Below are 23,501 nucleotides of genomic sequence, written 5' to 3'. Positions count from 1 at the left end.
TTTGTAAGCCCTTATTTCATTCAGCCCATGTAAATTTGACTGTGTATTCTGTGCAGTAGGCTGTTGTTGCCTGGGGCTGCCCACCTCCTTCACCTTTCTTGGGGTAAATCTATACTTACCTCCGGGTCCGGCGGTAAGCAATCGATCTTCTGGGATCGATTTATCGCGTCTTGTCTAGACGTGATAAATCGATCCCGGATCGATCCCGGAAGTGCTCGCCGTCGACGCCGGTACTCCTGCTCCGCGAGAGGAGTACGCGGAGTCGACGGGGGAGCCTGCCTGCCACGTCTGGACCCGCGGTAAGTTTGAACTAAGGTACTTCGACTTCAGCTACGTTATTCACGTAGCTGAAGTTGCGTATCTTAGTTCGAAGTGGGGGGGTAGTGTGGACCAGGCCTTGGAGGAAACTAGGTGCAAAAGGGCTTCTTTGGGGCCCTTGAGCACTTCCTACTGACTTTGTGAGGTTGCTCTCTTTGGGCTGGTTTTGGTTCAGGATGTTGGGGAGATGTTTACTTTTCATGGTGACACACCCCAACCTGGGCTAATTAAAAATAAAAATTAGCAAATACATTTGTTCATCAAATACTTCAGCTCTTATCTCTTGTTTTGTTGTGCTTACAGAGGGCTCTCAGGCCTGGTCTACATTGGGAGGAGGAGAGGCCAGCTAACTAGGTCTAAGTTACGCAATTTCAGCTACTAAAATAGTGTAGCTGAAATCAACATATTTAGAGCTACTTACCGTGGTATCTTAACTGCGGTAGGTCGACTGCTGACGCTCCCCCGTTGACTCCAGCTTCTTGCTCTGGTGGAGTACCAGAGTCGACGGGAGAGTGGTCGATGGTCGATTTATCGTGTCTTCACTAGACGCAATAAATCGCGCCTCCTCTGGATCAATCGCTCCGGAGGTAAGTGTAGACATGCCCTCTGTCTCTCATATTTTAATCCTTCTTTATAGCTGCATTTATTTAAGAAATAAATTACCTTTCAAGGAAAGTCATGAAAAATTGTACTTGTTTCCTTGTGCTCCCTGTCTGTCTGTATCCACCTGTTGTCTTTGGTCTTATTAGATCGTAAGTTCTTCAAGGCAGGGATGTCTTTTTGTTATGTTGGTACAGCACCTAGCACAATGCAGCTATGGCCTCTAATAAATACAGAAAGAATAACAATTGATAAATACTCACTTCCAGCTATTTCTCTGGTTCCAACAGGAGGAGGGTATAAAAGGGGATTCCCTGATTCTTCCCAACCCTTACTTGCAACTGCTTTTGATGTTATATGAGTTGCTGGAAAAATTATCCACCCTTGTCAAACTGCTATTTACATAATATTTCTATAATGGGACTGCTCTTTTGGCCAGTCAAGTCCTTGGTTTGATTTGTGTAGAATCAAAGGCCCCTGATCATGAAAGTTGATCCAGACATGCAGATTCACTGAAGTCAATGGTACTTCATATGGACACAAGAATCCACCTGCATAGATATTTTTTAGGATCAGGATCTAAATTGGACTCAAAATTTAAAACTCCATGACCTGTAGAATAAGGCTGGTTCTCTGGAATAATGCACTGGCAACCTACATAATAAAATGTCTGAACTGCACATAAAGAATGAGAGTTTAAAATCCTTACTTATGTCATTATAAAAGACAAAGGAACAGATTCTCATTCAGATTAAGGTCCTTTTACATCATTCTGATGGTAGTAAGAGGCCTTAAAGTAAGCATAATTATACTTTTAGGCTTCTTTACAATGCCAGAGCAGTATCAAAGGTCCTTAATGTAAATAAGAATCTGGCTCAACCTGTTGCTCCATCAAAACAACAAATAATGTAGAACAATTTAAAATCTTGCATTGTTTTGTGTTCCAGGTAAACCTGATAATTCTGAAACTGATTCTTGAGATACCTTTGGAATTTGTGCTCAGCCATTCCATCCAGATTTTAAACGGTATTCCAAAAAAATGATTAAAGGTTGTTCTGGTTATCTTGCTTGGCTCTTCAAAAATTTATGGAGATTTACTTATTATTTTTGTGCATATTTTGGGAAAGTGATGCTATGTAGTGAGTTTAGAAGTGTACAGGTACTTGGATAGACCTGGGAGAGGAATTTGCATATTCCCTGAAGCAACACAATTGCAATGTAAAAATGGATTGAATTAAAAATTGATTTACTTTCTCTTGGAATAAGAGCTTTCATATTATCTCCTGCAAACTAGTGTATTATACCTGGGGAAAAGAAATTAATTTTAAAAAGTGTGATAATGCCAAAATTTTGCTCTCAGAAGAATTAAGAAATGAAAGGGAAATTGACAGCTGATAATTTGAATGATTATAGATGAATTAATGAATTATTATTTTATTCTAGATGTTAAATAACTTGGTAAATAAAGTTATTCAACATCTAGAATAAAATAATAATTCATTAATTCATCTGTGTTCTTGGCATGACAATGTTCATATGCCACAAACCTTTAAAATTTTTAGAGTTCTCTGTTTGCTGAATTGTTTAGATGCCTAGGTTTCCTTAAATAATTGTGGGGTATTTGTTTTTGGTTTTTTTTGTTCTTTAATTAGATGGACAAGAAGGGTTAGTGGCCTGAAAGCATAGATATATAGACACCTATATGTAAAAGAGACAAAGTGGGATTATGGAGTGCAGCTTCAAGTCTAAACTATTTTTTTGGCTTTTTAGCTAACAATTGGTTCAAGAGTCTTTTAGGATTTGCAATTGGAAATTACTCTTAATTTAATTTCTCCCTGAATCACATGTCTCACTGCAGAAGAAGACTTCAGACAAAGTACTCTTGTTGTCATGAGGTTAGCCACTTCCTTATAAGTGCATTATGTGATGTGCAATACTTTAGGGTATATTAAAACTAATTCACGAGGAGAGGATTTTGATATTATTTCTGATTCTGTAATTGTCTTAACATGTAAGGCAGACAATGGAATTAGTACTGTAATGGAATTACCTCTCATAAATTAAATATCTTACTAATTTGAACAATTTGGCTGGGTTTGCACAAATAATTTCCTTTCTAATTTTGTTTGTACTGCTTTTAAAAGTGTTACTTACAGATATTAAAGGGAGAATCCCCAAACTTATCACCCCTGACCTAGAGGCCCAGCGAGGGCTAAGAACCCATTGTGCTAGGCTCTGTACAGATAAGTAGTAAAAGCCAACTCTTGCTCCGAAGAGCTTACAATCTTAGTTAAAGACAAGACACTTCCAAGGCCCCCAGTATAGGTTTATAGACCATGCAATAGCTGGGTACAATGGACCGAGTTAAGACCAGAATTGCAGCCCTAAATATGACAAGCATAGGGAAAAGGGCAGTGATAGTTTGAGTTGCTAAGTGAGCTTCCCAAAAGAGCCAGAGCCAGTTTCAATGTAGCTGGAAGCAACCTGAAACAGGATACCTGCTGTTGGAAGGTAAATAACAAGTTTCTGTTATGGACACTTGAAGGACTTTTTTGTTGCTCAGTATGCTTTCCAAACAGAACAACATGCCCATAAAGGAGAAGTTCTTCAAGGCTCATTTCACAGTCAAAAGGCAGCCAACCAAGTTCCCCTCCATTGGCAGCCCCAGAACCTTTCATTATCAGACTTCAGCCTTTACCAGGAGTCTCCAGGTTCTGCACAAAAGGTTCGGCACTCTGCAGGAAGTGATTTTTCCTTATGAAAAAAATTTGAAGAGTAACACCCCAGAAAATTGAGGTGATTAATCCAAGAGCTTGTGATCTGGAAAGCTCAGTTTCTGGTTATGATGTTACCTTCGATTGGTACCTGCAAAGAAAACAGAAAGGGCTTTTACTCTTTTATAAATCTTTAAAATGTATGAAACAGGCCTGAAAGGTTTCTGCTTCTTTTTTTTATTTTTTACATTAATACAGGCTCAGTGGCAGATTACCTACTGGGCCAATGGGGACCGTACCCAGGGTCTCCTGCCAATTGGGGGGCCCCCAGAAAAAGGGGCACCTTAGTGACCTGCTCGTCTGCCTACCCAGCGCTCCTGCTGGGGAGCGGGCTTGGGGCACGGGGGCTTGCCCCACTCTGCCTACCCAGCACTCCTGCCGGGGAGCAGGGGAAGCCCCTGTACCCTGACCCTGCTCCCTGGCAGGAGCGCTGGGCAGGCGGGGGAAGCCCCCACACTCTGACCCAGCTCCTCAACAGGTGCACAGGGAGGGGGCTGGGGGACTGTAAGTGGAAGGGGTGTGGAGGGACCCCCACTTACTCTGGCCCAGGACCCCACAAACCCCTAATCCGGTCTTGCCTATCCAGGAAAATTATTTTCAAGACCAGAGAACTATTGTAACTATAACGTCTGGAGAATGGAAGCTTGTGGTCTGGTTTGTTTTTGTGTTTAATTCCAATGACTAATGAAAACTTTGGAAAAAGGATGTGTCCGTTAAAGATTCAACTGCTCCCATATATGCTGGTAAAATGCAAGAGCTCATACTAATTAATGAGTCCAGAGTTGACATTTCTAATTTTAGTTGACTAAAAACAAAACAATCCCTCTCCAAAAAATACCACCACTTTAAAAACAAACCCAGCCAACACAGAATGTGTCTGTTTGTTACCAGAATTAATATAAAAAGTAATAGTAAACAAATTATTGTTCTTTAATTATAAATGTAAAACTGACAGTTGTGCTGAAATCCTAATGCCACAGTGTATTCCTGAAGTGATCTTTTGATTACATTTGGCCAAAAGAATTTCTGCTTAAAAGGGTACTTCCCCACCAACCCTGAGGCCTGTGATGATAACGAGTAAAATAGTTACATGAAGAAATGTTGTTCTTGCTACTGCAAGATTTATGGACGAACTAAAAGTTAAGTCAGATGGGAGTTTGTTTACCAAAAATACACACGCAGGCTGGTAATGAAAAGATGTTTTGATTGAAGAGAGAAAAAGGACTCCATAACCTTAGCAGTATCTCAGCATTCCAATATCCTGATCATCTAAGATAAGAACAAACTAGACATGCTTATATTTTTAGAACCTGGAGGATGTTTGGAGCTATTAGATGAAACTGGAGAATGCCAGAAAGGCTAAAACCCTATAGTAAGTGCTTACAAAAAGCACCAGAAAATACTGGATATGGATAATGCTTTATCTTTTATCTTTTTTTTTTAAATCTATTAATACTAATGAATAACTAATGTCCCTTGACTTGTTGTGAATTATGCACTGTAGTACTGGCTGGAATGCTATGTACATATGTTTGAATTCACTCTTCTTATTATGGCCCTGACCCTGCAGTTGTTAACACTGAGCAATTTTACCTGAGTAAGACTTGCAGGGCCCATCTAATTAACAAGATCTGTCGATAAAAGCACTATTTAAGAACTAGGTGGTATTATTTGTATAAGGGCTTCTCTTTCCCAGTGCTAATCATCTATCCTTAAAGTATATGTTGGAAGGAGACTTTGTATCAGGTTTGAAATCTGGCTCAGTCTGGGAGGCTAGAAAGTACTGGTGTTCAGGCCCCACAATGGCACACAGGTTAAGTGTAACATCTGCTATGCAGATTAGATAGAGGATTTTGTCCTGCCTCTGCTTTGGCTTCCTGCTTGTGGCCTACCCTGTCCTTGTTCTTATATTATTTTCTTTAGGTCAGTCAGATGATTCTATTATAATGGAAAGTTTTGACGTGCTACTGTGTGGGTTATTAAGTCAAGTAGTGGTGAGGTTCTTCTTTTATTTTTTAATTCAGGAGCAGCCTCTCAAATTATATATTCACAGCAGGGAGTTCATGCCCTCCCATATTATCCTAAATAATAACTCCCCTGTGTTGTAATTCATACGTTGTATTGAAAGTCTCTATTGTGTGTCTTTACAATGAACTATTATTCTATAGTGATATGACTGAAGTTTGGGGTGCTACTGTTATGCTAAGAAGTACTGGTGACTACTTGGATCAGGAACCTCTTTGAGATTGCGTGTGAATACACCATTCAATTAACATAACTGCCGGAATGAGTTAATCAGAAGCCCCTCACCTAAAACAAAAATGGATTGTGAACCCACCCTGGAGTTTGCTTGGGTGGAGGGATTTTTCTGCTGAGCACCATACTTTCTAGCCTCCCAGACCCTGGAAAAAAGCTGGAGAGAGCGCTTTTGGGTTTGGTGTTGGCTAAAGAGGCTTAAGGCCATAAGCTAAGAAACTGCTGTTTTGTTTTTGGTTCCTCGTGCGTTCGGTGAAGTGGGACTTTGTATATTTCTTGTAAATAAACAAGATGGCATCAAATAAAATACTAGACTTCATACATTTCTATTTCTAATGGAGCTTCCCCGAGACCCTGAACTTTGACTAGCTGCTCAAGTCAAAAACGGACAACTTTATAATTATTTGAAACATAAAGATCTAAACTGGTATGATATTTTTATGATATGGTACAATGGTACATAATCATCAGGAAGACTCTACACAGTAATTTTGTAAAAATAGCCAAAGCTATTGGCTCAGTAATAGGTTCCCAAGCTGAGATTTTCCTCGTGCAAGGTATGTACAGCTGATTTATAAGCCCCTGAATAGATATGGTTCATAATATAAACTTATACAAACATGTGATCAGAGTGTTGCAAATATTCTAATATACCAGTGTGAAAGAAGTGCCCTAAAAGGAGTGTGTCCAACCATCAGAAGGAAAGGTAAGACTCTCGGCCTCTGGGAGGACGCCCCAAACTCTTTTATTTAATCTAGTTTAATGAATTGTAACAGAAATGGTTCTTAATACAGTGTACTGCTCCTTTCTGGGAGAATCAGCTGGGTATGGTAAGAGTTTGAAATCCTATTGAGGTAATTAAACAATAGACATGGAGTTGTTTAAAGACCAGCAATCAGAATTTCATGGGAGTCTGATCATGAGTATTTGGCACCAAGATACTAAGGTGACTGGTGCTCAGAGACAGACGGCCTGCATAAAGTTGCAAAGTAATTGCAGAATGACAAACAGCATGGCTTTGAATAAAATGTGTATCATTTTGCTAAGCCATATCACAATTCTGCATAATTTTGGCATGTCAGAGGGCATTTTATCTAATCTGCAGCCTTCAGAAAATGCTGACACTCTCGTATTTAAGAGAGAAGATATTCTTATTTATAGGAAAGATTTTTCCTCTCCATTAGACTAATCATTTTCTGACTGTATCCTTTCCACCTACTCCATTAATGTTTGACACCAGGCATGACACTTAGCTCTATCAGAAAATGTTGCAAAATAAACCCGGTGTATATGAAAAGCTTCCATTTCTTTGGAGAGTGTAAAATTGTCAGATTTTGTTTTGTGATCCAATAGTACTCTGAATGTACCGCAGTTTAATCAGAATCTCAGTCTCCCTATGTTCTATGCTATGGTATGTCCTATAGGAGGATCGACAACGAGGGTTATAAGAAAATATTCTCAGCATTGTCAAGAAGGTATATGTCTGCCAGTTCATAAAAAATTAATTTATCAATAATTCCCACAATTGCTAGGAAATCACTGGTCTCAATAATTGCTAAAGAGATGCATGTTTTAATGCTTTAACATATGGAGATGGAAACAGTTTTTTCCAAATCTTATGCTGCCTCCCTATGTGTCACCACAAAGGGTAACGAACAAAGTAAAGGAGTACATGGAAATATGGAGAGCAGAAACACAGAGAATTCCAAGGTATGGGAAGCTTTGATTTTACTTAAAACTTTGAAGTAATCAGGCATGTGCATCTATTTTATTTCTACTATGGCCAGTCGGAAAAATGTTGATGGGGCCATATTCTGTTGGAGTCTGCAGTTCCTTGGAAATGGAAATGTCTGCACAATTGGGCTCATTTTGACTGAATTTCATTTTGGAAGAAAACAAGAAAAAAAATCAGATAATGCCATTTCAACGTGTTGGGAATGAAATATTTCAAGCTTTTGTTTTGAAATGTTTTATACTTTGTGTTATTATACAAAATAAAGTTAAAATTAAAACTATTCTTTAGATCATCCTGAAACCATTTTCCTTCACGGAAACTTTGAAATAGCCAAATCCTTTGTGAAACTGAATTTCCATCCTCCACACAGCTCTAATGTTCACATATTTAATTATTGAATAAAGCTAGTGAAGAAATTAATTATAATTAAAGCTTTAGAAAGTAAGCTGCTTAAAAAGTTGATTATAAAATACATTTATAGGAGGCCATTCTTTTACTTTCAAACAGGTACATAACTCATTTTGAAGTGTGGTTTAAAGCATAGTTTGCCAGATTGATTAGATAACCAGTATCATGTTCTTGATTAAAAACATGCACTGATTCATTATTCTTGTGATGCATGATCCAAGTATGACTATCACATGAGGGAGCTCACACACAAGCACTCTGTTGATAGTAATCTTCAACATAAAGAAGAATGTTCTATTGCAGGATATTGCAACTATAAATGTGGCATCCTGGAAGCATGATAAGATAATGTTATGCTTCTTAGGGAAAATTACAAGCAGAAAGCATCCCAAAGAGCTGTAGTTGTTGCTTTCATTGAAGTCAACAGGAGCTTTGCTACTGAGTGGAGTCAGAGTAGGACTGAGTTTAAGATTTGACACCTCCAAATATTCTTGCATTCTTGCACTGTAGAATCAGTCAACTTTAGGAAGAAGATTTTAATCACTGTGGGTGGGATTTGCAAAGGCGCCTAAGCAAGTTAGGTGCCCAACTCTCACTGAAAATCAGTAGTCTCCTCAAAGACCTCTCTAGAAAGGACAAAACACAAGTAAAAAAGAGATTTAGTTTATGCATTTTTCAGTGTATTTCTACTATTGTAACATGTAGTCCATAGCGTATAGGACCATTTGAATTAGATTAGGTGCCTAACTCTCATTAAAATGAATAGGAGTTAGGTGTCTACATACTTTTCAACAACTGGATCTAGGGGACAAACAATTAGGTGCTTTTGAAAAATGCCATTGTGGGTCTTTTTAGTGTGCATTAAAAACATTGTTTTAGGAACAATGTAATTTTTTAACACCCTTAAGTACTTTGGATTGGACTTACTATGGCTTTGCCTACTGTGCATCCAAATCAGTAGTAAATCTGGAGGAAGATGGCATATGTTTGTGGACCAGAAGGAAGTTTTTCCTATGTAAATAATTCAAATGGTCCTATATTCTATGGACTACATGTTACAATAGTAGAAATACACTGAAAAATGCATAAAACTAAATCTCTTTTTTACTTGTGTTTTGTCCTTTCTAGAGAGGTCTTGGATAAGTGTACTCACACAGTACAACGCTGTATTGTGTAAATGTTTACATGAAAACTGCATGTTCATTGTCATTTTAAAAGAGGTAGCAGTAAAACAACTTCAGATACCTTGGGTGTGATTATTTCTAATGCCGTTGGCATTGTATTAACAATAATAATATTTTTATTATAGAAGAATGTACTTTTTTTGTGCTGCAGGGAAAATGCAGCCATATATACTACATACACACATATGTCATGCAAGTAATTTATCACAATGAAAATATTAAGTGATGTTAAACGTTAATGATTTAGAAGTAGGTTGAATTTTTATTCACAAAATTTTGAAAATTAAAAACACATCCCTTAGGATTTTACCATCAAGTAGCTACATGAATTAAGAGGCAGGAGCAGCAGCTTATAAGTAATTAATGACACAGAGATATTCACACAATGCCTTGACTACGTGATTATTTAAGATTCTTTTTTTTCCCTCCCAGAGAGAGGTGTGCCTTGCTCTCCTGGGCAGATTCCGACTCTGTAATATTGCATATATTTCTTATCTAGGTGGATAAGACTAAGATTATGCTTGAACGGGGTAGACATTGGTCAATTATATTTGGGTGAAAGTGTCTGTTTTTTTGTGACCACCAAAATCTTGAAGCTGGACCTGTCATTGTGCACTCATGGACCCACACAACATTTCTCTGCCCAATTTCATATGATCCTTCATCCTATCACCTGAGTAGAGTTTCACCTCTATTATAGTTACGTATATAAAGAATGGCAGCTTTTTGTAAAGGACTGCAGGTGCAGGATGAGTAGCCACTTTAATTTAATAATACTTTACTTATATGCACCTTCAGAGTCCTTTCAAAATTAGTTACATTTCACAATACTCCTGTGAATGAGGTAAGTGGTGTTATCCTACTTTACAGATGAAGGACCTGAGATAGACTGGCTAATTGACTTGTCCAAGTTCACACAAGAGGTCAGTGGCAGAGCCTGGATTAGAACCTAGGAGTGGTGTCTCCTTGTCCCTTGCTCAAACCACTAGAATACACTGGAAAAGCTGTAATGAGACAGTGCCTCTTGTAAGTAGCTGTGGATAATGTTTGAACGTAGCATTTGTCATAGTACTTTTGAGGTAACTTTATTCTACTGCACTATAGTAGACTCTCTGTGGACTTGTACCTGCTACTGGATGAATGTAATTAAGTGGTACTGTGTCAAGCAGCCCTGCAATGAACCTTTGATTCTAAGAAAGATATTTCTGTGGCTGATGGGAAGGGGACAATATTAGAGACTAATTAGTTACCAAGGACAAATTAGCACATCAGTGACTTGGCTCATCTTGCTTGTTGCATTTCACTTTTCTTCCAAAGAAGGAAATAGAGCACATCTGTCTCCTTGAGACCTGAGGATTCAGTGACTTTTAATAGACCCTCTTAGATATAGTTTGTTGTTTTCTTAAGGCTAAAGATCACCTATTGACTGATGAAATCATTCCATGCTAAAGTATTCTAGTTAATCTATATCTATGTTCTTAAACCTGAATAAACCTAGATCTACACTTAAAAAGTTGCAGTGGCACAGCACCCCCCCACTAGAGGCGGTAGTTGTGTCAATGTGAGAAGCCCTCCTGTGGACATAGCGCTGTCTACACCAGGCGTTGGGTCAGTATAACTGTGTCACTTACGGGTGTGGATCTTCAAACCCCTGAGCTATGTAGTTATATTGATGTGAGTTTATAGTGTTGACCTGGCCCTAGTTAAACACTTTGGTGAAGCCCAGTTGAGTGAATTCGGTACATGAAATACTATGCAGTACATAAGATCCCTAGGAGAGAAAAGTATTACTGTGCACCACACATACACACATGAGATTTATTGTGTAAGTCAGATAATGAAATACCAGATACAGGATGGGAGTGTGGAGGGAGAGAGAGTGCTTTTTGGAGCATGTCAGCTCTCTATTTTGCAAGTTCCGAACTCCCAGCCCCCTGCTCATTCATTTACTCACTCAAAGCAAGCTGCAAACTGTTTGCTTTTCTCTGTGGTACGAGCTTTGAAACCGGCACTTCCGCATTGCTGCAGCAGGTCACAACAATGGAGAGGATTGGCCACTTGACAAGGTGATTAGTACAGCGCTGCAAGCGTTTACACTCACACCCGTGAGTCGTAGCCACTCCGCTGCAGCTGTTATTCCTCTCGGAGATATGGAGTACCTGCAGCGGTGTACCCAGAGAGATACAGCGCTGTAAGTGCCCTGCCAGTGTGGACGGGGAGTGAGTTACAGTGCTGGGGGAGGCTTTACAGCACTGTAACTTGCAAGTGTAGCCAAGGCCTGAGTCTTTTGGATGAAACCTTGCACACTGCGGTTCTGCATGGACTTTTGGTATTCTTCAGGAAGGTGCTGTTTAAATGTGTTATCTCCCGTAGCCCAGCTGTACAACAGTACAATGGTGTAAGCAGAATCCAAAGACTAATAGATGGAATCTAAGAGGGGGGGAAAAAAAACAAAAAACCTGGGAGCAGACACAGACCTGAGAGAAACCTATGATATTCATTAAGCCTGCACCTGTATAGTGCATCTCCCCATATTAAGTCCTAAATTGAAATATGCTGAGATGGACAAGCAGTGAGTCCCTTGAACTGTTATATGAGTGGCATATAAAGGAGAGAGGCAATAATCTTCCTGCTATGTCATTTCTCCATGGGACTATATAGGTTTTAATGAGGAATTAAACAGTGCCAAAGATCCCCACAATACTTCCTACAGGTGTGAAGATTGAATCTTCATTATTTAAATTGTGATAGTAATACACCTGGGAAGAAAAAAAAATCAAATACATGTAGGAAAGGGTAACTCAGGGAATAAAGTTTGTTCTTCTGTCTGCCAGTTATTGATTCCAGCCACTGGAGCAGACTGCCAATTACCAGATCCTTTTGGTGACTGGATTAAATTAGTGTATGTCCTACGGTTTATTCCATCTGAGACTTGTATCAGGAGTCTCCAAAGGACCTGTGGACCACCAGGGACCAAGCAGCTATGGTAAGCTTGTCTCAGCTGGAAATACCCAAAAATGTCTATAGTTTAGTTTCTTTGTATTTATTTGGGTTTAGCATGTCTTTTCTCTGATTTTTAAAAAATTCAATTTAGTATGATAACATCTTTTGCCATTAGGGTGTAAAGGCAGCCAGAGTCCCTTGCCAAATGTGCTTAGAGATAGGACCAAATCAAGGATCTGTATTCAAACATCTTTGAAATTTGGGGAGTTCAGAATCAAAACTTAGGCCTAGTTCTAAATTTCATGGCTGGTCCCAGATCTCCAGCCAATCTATTCTGTCCAAATGCTGCAGAAGTATGAGGAATTCAAAATCCAGACTTGAATACTGCAGTTTGGGTCCTTCTCTATGTAAAACTGTGATATGCACCAATGAACGCCACATTTGATTTTTAAGGTTCTGTTGCGTGCTAGACCAACCAACGCAGTACTGGCGCCATCTTGTGTTACAAAAGAAGAATAGCAAAGTTCAGTAGCTAGCTATTGTGATGTTAGATTAGAAAAAACTGAAATGTGAACAGAAGTTAATGCTTCTATATAAAAAGCCAGATAATCACCGTAGTCAGTTGTGTTAGATTTCTCACCATTTCATTAAAAGAAAGACCTGGATTTCGAAGGGGAGGCGCTAAATTTCTGGAGTCACAGAGTGCCTTTAGTTGTGGATTCTGAGGAGCACCCAGTGGCAGGAGCAGCAGGCAGGAGACAGGGGAAACATGATGGGGATAGGAAGGAGCAATGTGTGATCTCCCCGGAATAGTGTTTTGTGATGCCTAAGCTCACTTTCCTTATGGTGAGATGTATGTTAAATGATGGTTTTTGCAGGATTCAATGCTAAATCAAAGCAATATTCCGGAATGCAACATTCTGGAGAAAAGACTAGAACTGATTTTTATTCCAAGGGATAGCTCAGTGCAGTCTTCTCTGGCAAAAAATCGTAGGGAAAATATCACATCCAAATAGAATGATTTTTTTCATCAGCCATTCCGAATGAATTACAACAATCTCCAGTATCCGAGTTAGTGATGGAATGAAAGAGTGACCAAGAGTTGTGTATTGATTCATCATCTTTGTTATTCTCTCTCCAGGTAATTCATTGTTGTTCACTGGCTGGCAGGGAATGGGGATGTTTTGGTGACAGTGCATTTAGACTGTAAAGTCTTTGGAGCAGGGACTGTCTCTTTGTTGTGTGTTTGTACAATGCCCAGAACAATGGGGCTCTTCAGTCTAACAGAGAAAAGGAAAACGTGATCCAATGGCTGGATGTTGAAGCTAGACAAATTCAGATTGGAAATAAGGCAAAAAATGTTAACAGGGTAATTAACCATTGGACCAGTTTACCAAGGGTCGTGGTGGATTCTCCATCACTAACCATTTTTAAACTGGATTGGATGTTTTGTCTTAAAAAAAAAACGCTCTAGGAATTATTTTGGGGAAGTTCTCTGGCCTCTGTTATACAGGAGGTCAGACTAGATGATCACAACAGTCCCTTCTGGCCTTGGAATCGATGATTACTGACTGCTATAGCGGCAGCAAAGTAACACAATCATCCCATAATGCGTTTAACACTGTGTGCAATTTAGAATACACAAATCTCACAGCAATAATAAGGGAGCCACAGGAGACCCTTCCACAAGCACTGGCAAGAAACCCTCTGATATTTCAGATCCTACAGGAGTTCCCAAGAAGATCAGGACTGAGGTGAACCTACTTGTCAGACAAACATTTATTTATACTTGTTTCATGCAGATAAATTAAGGAGATGTAGCAGCACAATGATCACTATTTGAAATGCTAAACATGTTGAATAGAAATCACTGCTGATGTCCATTAATAATTTTAAAAGCTTTGCAAACATCACTAAAACCCTTTTCCATTTTACTACTGCTAAAAAGCATATATTTCTTCTCCGTGAACAGACAGGTCAACTCTAACCATGGCCTCATCCTGCTCCTTTTACTCATTCACTTAGGGTATGTCTACACAGCAAATGAAGGAGTAATTGTAATGCATTTAATCTAGCTAGCACGCGGAACAGTGGTAATGAAGATGTGGTGGCACAGACTTCAATATGGGCTAGCAACCTGAGTGCATACCCAGGGTCCCTGGCAGGCTTGTACTGGGTCACTTTCCCCATGCTGAAGCCTGGCCACCATGTCTACTCTATTATTATTATCCTCTCTAGCTAGGTTAAAGCTAGTAGGGGTATGCCTGCCTGTGCTACAATCACACCTTCATTTGCTGAGTAGATATACCCATAAACCTAAGGCAATGGGACTGAGTGCAAGCAGGATTTGAGGCCACTATGGGGTCCCTCATATGGGATTTGTAAAGATAACCAGTATCTGTATAAAGTTGTAACTGCAATACACTACTGCTGTGTTTTCCTGTCATTCTTCTCTTGCAGGGATAGGCAGCTACGTTAAACTACTCATGTTTAAGAGCTACAAGGAGCTTTTTCATGCAAATAATATGATCTTCCTTGAAAGAGTTAATAAGGCACTCAAAGTAAATACTGTACCAAGCACAGCAGCATTTAATTTCCCATAATTGTTCTGTCCCCTGTTGCCTAAAATGCTTTTCATATCCTTCTGGGTTCAGGTGTTTCTGTTGCTGGAAGGTAAAGACAAGTAGTGACAAGTATATTGTATTGTGTTAAAAACTAAGAAGATCATATGACCTAGAAAGAGTGCGAGAGAGGCTCACGCGCACACAGTGTTAGAGCCCATCAGCACATTAAACAATGGAGAAATGGTTTGTAGCTGATAGGAATGAAGAGCAGTTAATATGCAGCAGGAAAAGCAAAACTAGAGAAGAATCTGCACCTATTTCTGCATTCATTGGACAAGCAGCACATTTCTCTAGCCTTTAATTTATCCTTTTAAAAAATGGTGTGGAAATTTAGTGCTTGCGTAAGGTCTAAACTGAAAAACCAGGAGACTGATGTCCTCGAGCCACAGGACAGGTACAGTACAAGGCAGCAGCAGCACAAACTTCACCCACATTGCCCTGGCATGGTGTCTCCATTCTCACCCAGAGCAACCATCTCTAAGCCTGAGACAATATAGCAGTCTACATGCCCATTCAATCCATGGCCTCTCTGTTGAGGTCAACAAAAATGCCAAGTAGTGTCAGTTATGAAGGGTTTTAGACATTTTAAATGGACATTTGCATCTGATCCAAATCTCAACAAAGTCAATGGAAGCCTTTCCACTGCCTTCAGTGTGCTTAGGAAATGGCATGTGTTCTTCAGGAACTGGACTGAGATCGCCAAACTCATGGCATGGCCACTGAACAGTATTTTTCTAGCTTCAGTGGTGGATGGAGTTCCACTTACATTTCCATAACATTTCAAATAACAGTTAATTAGGTGTAATGTTCCCCTTCGAAAAGAAACTAAAATAGAAAACACGAATTGCATGTTTTGAAGGTCATTCCCAGTTCAGCTCTTTTGTGTCTTATTTGTCTCATGATTTCTCCCTGCATTTTTGTGCATACTTAGGTGATTCTGTGTTAACTGAATTTGCAAGTGGGTGGTAATGTTTTCCACAAGAACAGGAAACACATTCTCAAAGGCACTAGAGTTTCTCTTTCAACAAAATATAGAGCATGATTGAAAGAGTGAAGGAGGCTGATGGTAGCTGAGCTGTGCCACAAGTGTCAAGTGTTATGTGCCACAATTCGGAAACCCAGTAGTCGTGATGAGCAGTATTTTTCTAAAATCTGGACATTATAAATCAAAATATTTAGCCAGATTACAGTGAAAAGATGAACTAGTTTTTAGGGACAAGGTACCCAGGTGTTGAGGTATTGGTGAATCTGATTGTTGAAGCTCAAATGGGGAGCAGCTGGCTCTCAACTCCTCTGGAGCCTGATCCTTATTCTAATCTTGTCAACATCTATCTTTAAAGAAACACACCCATAATATGTGGGGAGAGGTTCATCCACACCAGCAGGATCTCTGATGAAGGAAGTAGGTAGGCACCCCCCAGTGCATCCCTATCATCACTAGACCTCAACTGCTTGTTTTACTGAGTGTCTAATGCCTGCAGCAGACACATCTGTATAAAACATAATAGGATCAGACCTGTTTGTCTCCTTCTGGGATGTGTATTAAAAGGAAGTGCTTGATCCTGCACAGTTTTCCTACTTACCTCAGTAATAGCTCACCTGAATAAGACTTATGAAGAGATAATTAAAAAACATTCTCCTGGTACCTTCCAAAAAGGATCCCTAAGTGTCCTAACTCATTATGGAAACATCAGAGCCAGAATTCTGTCCCTTCAGCAGTAGAGAGCACACAAAATCATACAAATAACTTGTTTCTAGCACTTTATTTGGTTATTAAGGAACAGGGCAAATTTTAGGTACTTTTCAAAATAACAGCATAACCCTCACTCTATATAGCGCCTTGCAAATGGGATGTGACTTGCCAGTTAGGTAGTGAGGACAGCAAGCTATGTCCCTGGGGAACCTACTTATTCTTTCATAGGCTAGTAGATGTAAATATATGTTTAAGGGCCTCATAAAGGCTTGAATATTTTTTTACATTGATCATTTCCCCAAATTGGCTCCTAATAAAATGGCCAACATGAAGTTGTACTTGCTTCTAGGATTGTTTGCATTCTTTCTGCGTATGCTGGTCATTCAAGGTGCAGAAGCTACATGTAGATTGCTAGGAAAATTTGATTTACATGGCTATGTGGAATCTGAGAACCATATGCTGATAATAGGAGGAATGTTTCCCATTCACTTCAGGACTATACCAGAAAAAGAACCAACTACTTCAGAGACAGTGTCACCAAAATGTGAAGGGTAAGACATTTCCCCTCCTATGCAGGTAGCAGCTTGACAGATAAATGAGGGGTGTGTGTGTGTGTGTGTGTGTGTGTGTGTGTGTGTGTGTGTGTGTGCGCGCGCCAGTGCAGGTGTTTTATTACTGGATAAAAAATGGTAGAATTCGTAAGATGTGCAAACAGTGGCTTCCACTTAAGAGAAGCTGAAGGGTAGCTCTGAGTGGCTTGACCAAGGAAGAACTCTTTTAGACTCACCCATCAGAAATGCTATCTACAGACTAGACATGGCTCCTTTGGGTACAAGAGACAGATACAGCAAGTGCATCCATTTTTATGGAAGATTTTGCTCAATATTGTGCGTAAAGCTGACTCCAGTGTCTAGCCACCAATATGCAATCAGCAGAATGCCTGTGTTAAAACCTGAATTTTCTAGCGTCATTTATTAATTATTCTGAGCAGTTATGATGTTCAGCATCTGGCTGGAGGGTACTGGGGATGCGCAATAGTGCCCGGACCCAGCAAAACACTTAAACGGATGCCTAACTTTATGCACACAGCTAATCCCAATGATTTAAGTGGGAATATAAATGAGTTTTAAATTAAGCATCTGCTTAAATGCCGTGCTGGATCAGAGTCTAGGTGCTCAAATACCACTGCAGCGGTTGCAGCATGAAAAACTCGATGGAATAAGGTAGAATAGCCAATACATTAGAAAGGTGTAATTTCTTCTCTAACGCCCCATCATTTACAACACAGAGTAAAATCACACCTGTTTTTGTTGTCCAGTAACCATGAAATAGTGTCTACATTGTGGGGGCACTAAAATGTCACAGATTTTATTGATACATCTTTGTGCTGTTCTGGAAAGGCCATTCTCAGCAAAGAGAGAGCATTATGTACGCTTAAGGGGTTTAAGACTCAGTTTAAGCCAGGGCTATTCACTGCATTCAGTGAACTGTATGGTAGTCTGTACTGTGAAATGCCCAGAGGGACTCTACTAAGACCACTGCAGCGAGTTTATGAATAAAGGTAATTGCATACCATGTATTTAACCATATTTTGTTCTGTATGTCTTAGGAGCCAATAAAGTTGATTCTGAAAGGAGACAAAAATGGCACAGAACACTTTGCTATTGCTAGTATCATGGGTCCAATGCAGGCAGGTGCTGTATTCCTTAAGTTTCCATTGCTGTCAATGGGGATTGCAGGTGGTCAGCATCCCTTTTCAGGATCAGACCCTTATTGCATACTATTTGAATATAGAACAAGGACCTAATCGTCTTCCCATTGACTTCAATGGATGCTGGTTGGAGGCTATATAGACCCTTGTTTCTTGCACAGAACGTCCATTGAAGTCAACAGGAATTTTGCACAAAAACTGACAATAGAATATGGGCCATAAAAAAGAATCCTTGTAGCCTCAAGCCTGAAAAATGCTAACAACACTTTGTTCCACTAATTTTATTGCATTGTCCTTTTAAACAATATGTAATTTTTATACTTGTTAAAGTTTGCTAGTGAGTAATTCCCTGTAAACCTACCACTATGATTACTTTGTTGCAAAATGTTTTCTGTTATTCTGTAGTTGTAAATAAAGAATCCTAATTCTGAGAATGCTGAGGGCCAGCAACTCCCAAAGAATTAATTGGGAGTTACATGGGTTTAGCACCCCTCAGGATTTTATCCCCAGTAACTTTCACAATAAAGTATTTGTTAAAGCTTCTGGCGTTGCTGAGTAGAAAATAGCAGCAGTATTGCTGGAAATAATATCACATTTCTGAATATATCGTAAAACAATTGTGCACACATCCCACAGAATGCAAAACAGGGCAGAAATTATGCTTTCTTCTTCTCTAAGGTAACTACAACATAGATTGGAATAGCAATAGATCCGTTTATGTTTCCTCAGGGATTTCTATTGCTACTTTTGAGGAAGAGGAAGCATATCATATGGAAATAGGATTGGTATATGAGTTGTTTAGATTTTTTTTTTCCTTCTCAGAACAAATTGTCCAGCTGCAAGTAAAGCTGGGTGAATAATTCATAATGTATAGTTTACATGATGAATCTCACCCCTTTTTCAGTGTGAATTGTCTGTGAACAGCCATTTTTCTCAAGTGTATTTATTATTTGAAATTGTTCACCATGAATAAGGTCTATAGATTGCATCTGAGCATTTCATTAAAATTTTCATTAGAATTTTGTATCCTGTGTTGGTGAGTCTGGATTGAGCACAGAGGACACATATTTGTGTTAGGTTTCTATTTCCTAACTGAATGAATGTAGTTCTTTGAACAAAAGTACTGATATAAAAACTCAGGCTTTCAGTATCAGAATTCACTTTCCATTAAGGTGAATTCTCCAGATTGCATGGGTCTTTGGAAATGTTTCCTCCTGTTTCAATCAACAAGGTTTTGCACAAGTGCTTAATTTGTAATTGTGATAAATGAAGGGGGGGACGGGATAGCTCTCTTTTATGGACACCCAGCCAGTTAGCTACAAAATCCCTGTTCGTAACTATTCTTTACTTGCTTTACCTGTAAAAGGTTAAAAAAACCCATAGGTAAAAGAAAGGGAGTGGGCACCTGATCAAAAGAGCCAATGGGAGGGCTAGAACTTTTTAAAATTGGGGGTGAAAAAACGTCCCTTTGTCTGTTGTTGTTCTCCGGTCAGAGCAGGACAGGGCTGGAGCTATGCTGTAAAAAACTTTAAAACCAGGTATGAAAAAGCATCAAATCATACCTCAACCCTGCTTATCTGAAACCCCAATTATGTAGTAAATCAGGGAATGTCTAGGAAAACACAATTAGGGTTATTTCTCTTATTTCTTATAGGCTTGTGACTCCTCTGTGCTAACCCCAGATGCTTTTGTTTTGCTTGTAACCTTTAAGCTGAACCTCAAGAGAGCTATCTTGATACTTAATTTTTGTAATTGTGTTTTTTAAATCTAGCAAAAGCCTAAGTTCCAAATGTATTTTCTTTCTTTTTTGTTTTTAATAAAATTTACCTTTTTTTAAGAACGGGATTGGATTTTTGGTGCCCTAAGAGGTTTGTGCACATGTTGTTTAATTAGCTGGTGGCAACAGCTGATTTCCTTTGCTTTTCTTTCTCAGCTCTTCCCTGGAGCGGGGGTGAAAGAGCTTGAGGGTACCCCACAGGAAGGAATTCCCAAGTGCGGCTTCTGGGTTCTCTAAAAAGGGGTTTTTTGCACTTGGGTGGTGGCACTTGGGTGGTGGCAGCATCTACCCATCCAAGGTCAAAGAGAAGCTGTGACCTTGGGAGTTTAATGCCAGCCTGGAGTGGCCAGTATTAATTTTTAAAATCCTTGCAGGCCCCCATCTTCTGCACTCGAAGTGCCAGAGTGGGGAATCAGCCTTGACAGTAATGAAAGACGTGCTGAAGCTAAAGCAATTTTTCATAACTAATGCAGCAAGCCCAGAGGTGCTGGGACTATGAACTGCCCTGGCACAAATTAAGCACTTGTTTGCACTAAAAAGTGGTTTTAACCAAAATGCCCAGAGCTGAGCATCTCTGAAATGTTTGTAGATCTTTGTAAATTTTCCAACCAGTCTGGCTTGAGTTTTCAAGGAAAGCTAAAACTAAGCAGATTTCATGTTTCATGATGACAGCTTCTAATTATTCTAATTATAGCCCGGTCAGAAAGGCTGAGAGAAAATTCAAGCAATCTGACTAATCTGCTGAGGGCTTTATCTTTCAAAGTGCAGAGGGCCCTCTACTGTCATTGGAGTCCAACAGAAGTTGAAGGCACTCAGCTGCTGGCAGGATCAGCCCTCATTCTCTGGAAAGGCACTGCATATTTATGACAAGTGAATAAAATTCATTGGCCACAGTCTTTGGTCTGGCTGTGCTATGCTTGGCACAAGACTGGGAGGTGGGAAGAGATAGAAGGGGTAAGAATATTTTCTGATAGTGATTTGTTGTGTTAGTGGAGTTTGTTTGAGTGTAAATTTATCCTGGGATTGATCAATCTATCCTTCCTTCCTGGAAATACAAATCCCACCACCAGTGGGCCCCTCAGGATTGTTGTCCAGTCATGGGCACATCTTGGCCATGTCAGCTGAACATGTCACAAATAGCAGGTCTGCTGCTGCTACTGCTTCCTGAAGTCCAATAAAAGCAGCAGAGGCTGGAATGCTTCTGCTAGATTTTCTTGGTGACATCCTGGCTTCTTTTTCTGTTTCCCAGGAAGCACCAACATCTAGTGTAGGTTTTAACCCAGAGTGCTAGTTCCAGGCACAGTTTGGACTGTGACTCCATTAGAATGGATTGCATGGATGTGATTGTGGCAACTGGTGCTCCACCTAGAACAGTTAAAGGTTTAAAGAGAGGAAAGACTTGAAGCCTACGCAAACACTCCTAGGTTTGAATTCATGTAACTTTCCCAGAACATTTCCAGGGGATTGGTGTACATGGTTTCATAATCTCTGAGTTTCTTATTGAATCTCAAGACAAAACTCAGAGGGAAAAGGGCACGTTTAGTTAATTAATTAGTTGTAATATTGGAGGAGTATATTGGTTCATATTGAAACCTCAGAGATGAAACATTACAGCTTCTCTATTTTGGTTCTACTTTCCATAGGCAGGACTTTTACAAATTATTATCATTATTAAAGCTTCTAGGGTGTTTGTCTGTGTAGTACCTGGGCACCATTGCACCAATACATAAGCACATCAGCTTTCTCCATAACAGGAACAAAACTTTCCTTTACTGCCTTACAGATCAAAGCCACTTTAGAAGAGTCACATTGAAGTGGATTATTTGGTGGCTTATTACCTCCAAGCTCATCACTGAGTCAGTATTTTCCTTATGAGCGGTTTGTAGCACATGCAGTCTGTTAGTGTAGAGAGAGCAGAAGTTGGTTTTAATTCTCAGAATCACATGTTATATAGAAATCAGACAAGTACAATTGTTTCTAATTATGGTGATCTTTCTCCCCTTAAACTCTTTATTAAAATATTTACAATGTAAGAAAAGTACTTTTGACTCTCGTGCAACCAACAGCAGTGATTGCTTCTTTTTGTTTTGGTGTCTTGAAAGACTCATAAGGTGCAGTATGAAATAATTAAAGCATTTTCCCTCTGGGTTTGTCCAAATGATGGCAAAGCAGAACACTAGGGCTTTGAGTGGAGCATGGATTTACACTCAGTTCTGAATAAACCATAATTTCAAAGGCTGAAAGTAAGACAAAGACAAAATTCGTAATTTATAAGTTTGCACAGAGCTCACGCTAAGCTACTGAGGAGATGTAGGTAAAGGCACATGTCCATGGGAGGTAGCTGTGAAGAATAAAGGCAATGTCAACTTTGCTTCTGTTTACATTGTGACCTCCTATGTTTCTCTACTTGAAATAAATCATCTACTGGGATTCTTGGGAGGAACTCCACTGCTGGTCTGATGCTAATGACAAGCTTTTGTCGAGATGTTCTTAATATAAGATGAGGTGGGTGAGAACAAAGTGTCACTGGAAAATGACGTATCAAAAAAAAGTGGTTGGTTCTCAGCCAGTTTGGCTCTGAGGATGATGGAGTGACTACAAAATAAGGACCTGCTCCTGTAGTCATTACTCAGCTGAATGGTCAGTGATTGCAATAGGATAACAAAAGATAATGAGAATACTCATGAGTAAGGGCTGCAGGATTAGACCCTCCATGATCATTCACTTACTATTCATTTTGGAGCTGATCCTGGGAGGTGCTGAGTGCCTTCTAGGAAGTTTCTGAACATTCTCCAATCAGATCAATTTTTACAGGATCAGATTTCATCAAAACCCATTACTTTTCAGGGAAAACTGTGCATTCACAAAATGTGTTGCTTTGCTTTTAGGAATGACACAAGAAGTGTGTTCCATGTGAAGTGCTTTTGGCAAATGTATTCAGCACTGACAAATACTTTGTCTTTGCAGATTTAACTTCCGAGGTTTCCGTTGGGCCAGAGCTATGATACATGCCATCCAGGAGGTGAACAATAGGCTAGATATTCTACCAAATATAACACTGGGTTATCACATCTATGATACCTGCTTTACAACATCCAAAACTGTTGAAGGGACTTTGGCATACTTGACTGGACAGAATGAAACAATGCCCAACTTCAGATGCAGTGCTGGTGCACCTCTTGTAGCAGTCATTGGAGCTGGTGGATCAACATTGACTATTGCTTCTTCAAGAATCGTAGGGCTCTATTATTTCCCTGAGGTAACTGAAGTTTGTATTTGTTTAAAATCTAAATATAATGAGCAATATTTGAGAGACAAAGTGGGTGAAGAAATATCTGTTATTGAACCAACTTCTGCTGATGAATGAGACAAGCTTTCGAGCTACACAGAGCTCTTTTTCAGGTCTGGGAAAGGTGCTCAGAGTGTCACAGTTAAACACAAGGTGGAATTTCCCAGACCTGAAGAAGAGCTCTGTGTA

The 23,501-nt window shown here is 39.5% G+C and overlaps 1 protein-coding gene across 1 annotated transcript in view; it reads left to right on the top strand.

Annotated features, from left to right (window-relative positions):
- Window positions 1-2,407: 2,407 nt before the first annotated feature.
- The window catches only part of LOC101944698 (vomeronasal type-2 receptor 1-like), a 29,381-nt gene continuing 8,287 nt past the window's right edge, over window positions 2,408-23,501 (top strand). Inside the window, exons 1-2 of the mRNA XM_005287015.4 lie at window positions 2,408-17,086; window positions 22,991-23,282. Coding sequence (XP_005287072.4) covers window positions 16,854-17,086; window positions 22,991-23,282 — 525 coding nt within the window. The 5' untranslated portion in view covers window positions 2,408-16,853. The remainder of the gene's footprint in view (window positions 17,087-22,990; window positions 23,283-23,501) is intronic.

The sequence above is a fragment of the Chrysemys picta genome, chromosome 9 (assembly GCF_011386835.1).
Source record: "Chrysemys picta bellii isolate R12L10 chromosome 9, ASM1138683v2, whole genome shotgun sequence".
In the NCBI taxonomy this organism is placed as follows: Eukaryota; Metazoa; Chordata; order Testudines; family Emydidae; genus Chrysemys; species Chrysemys picta.
Note: the sequence above shows the minus strand (reverse complement) of the source record. Positions and strands in the feature narration are given on the sequence as shown.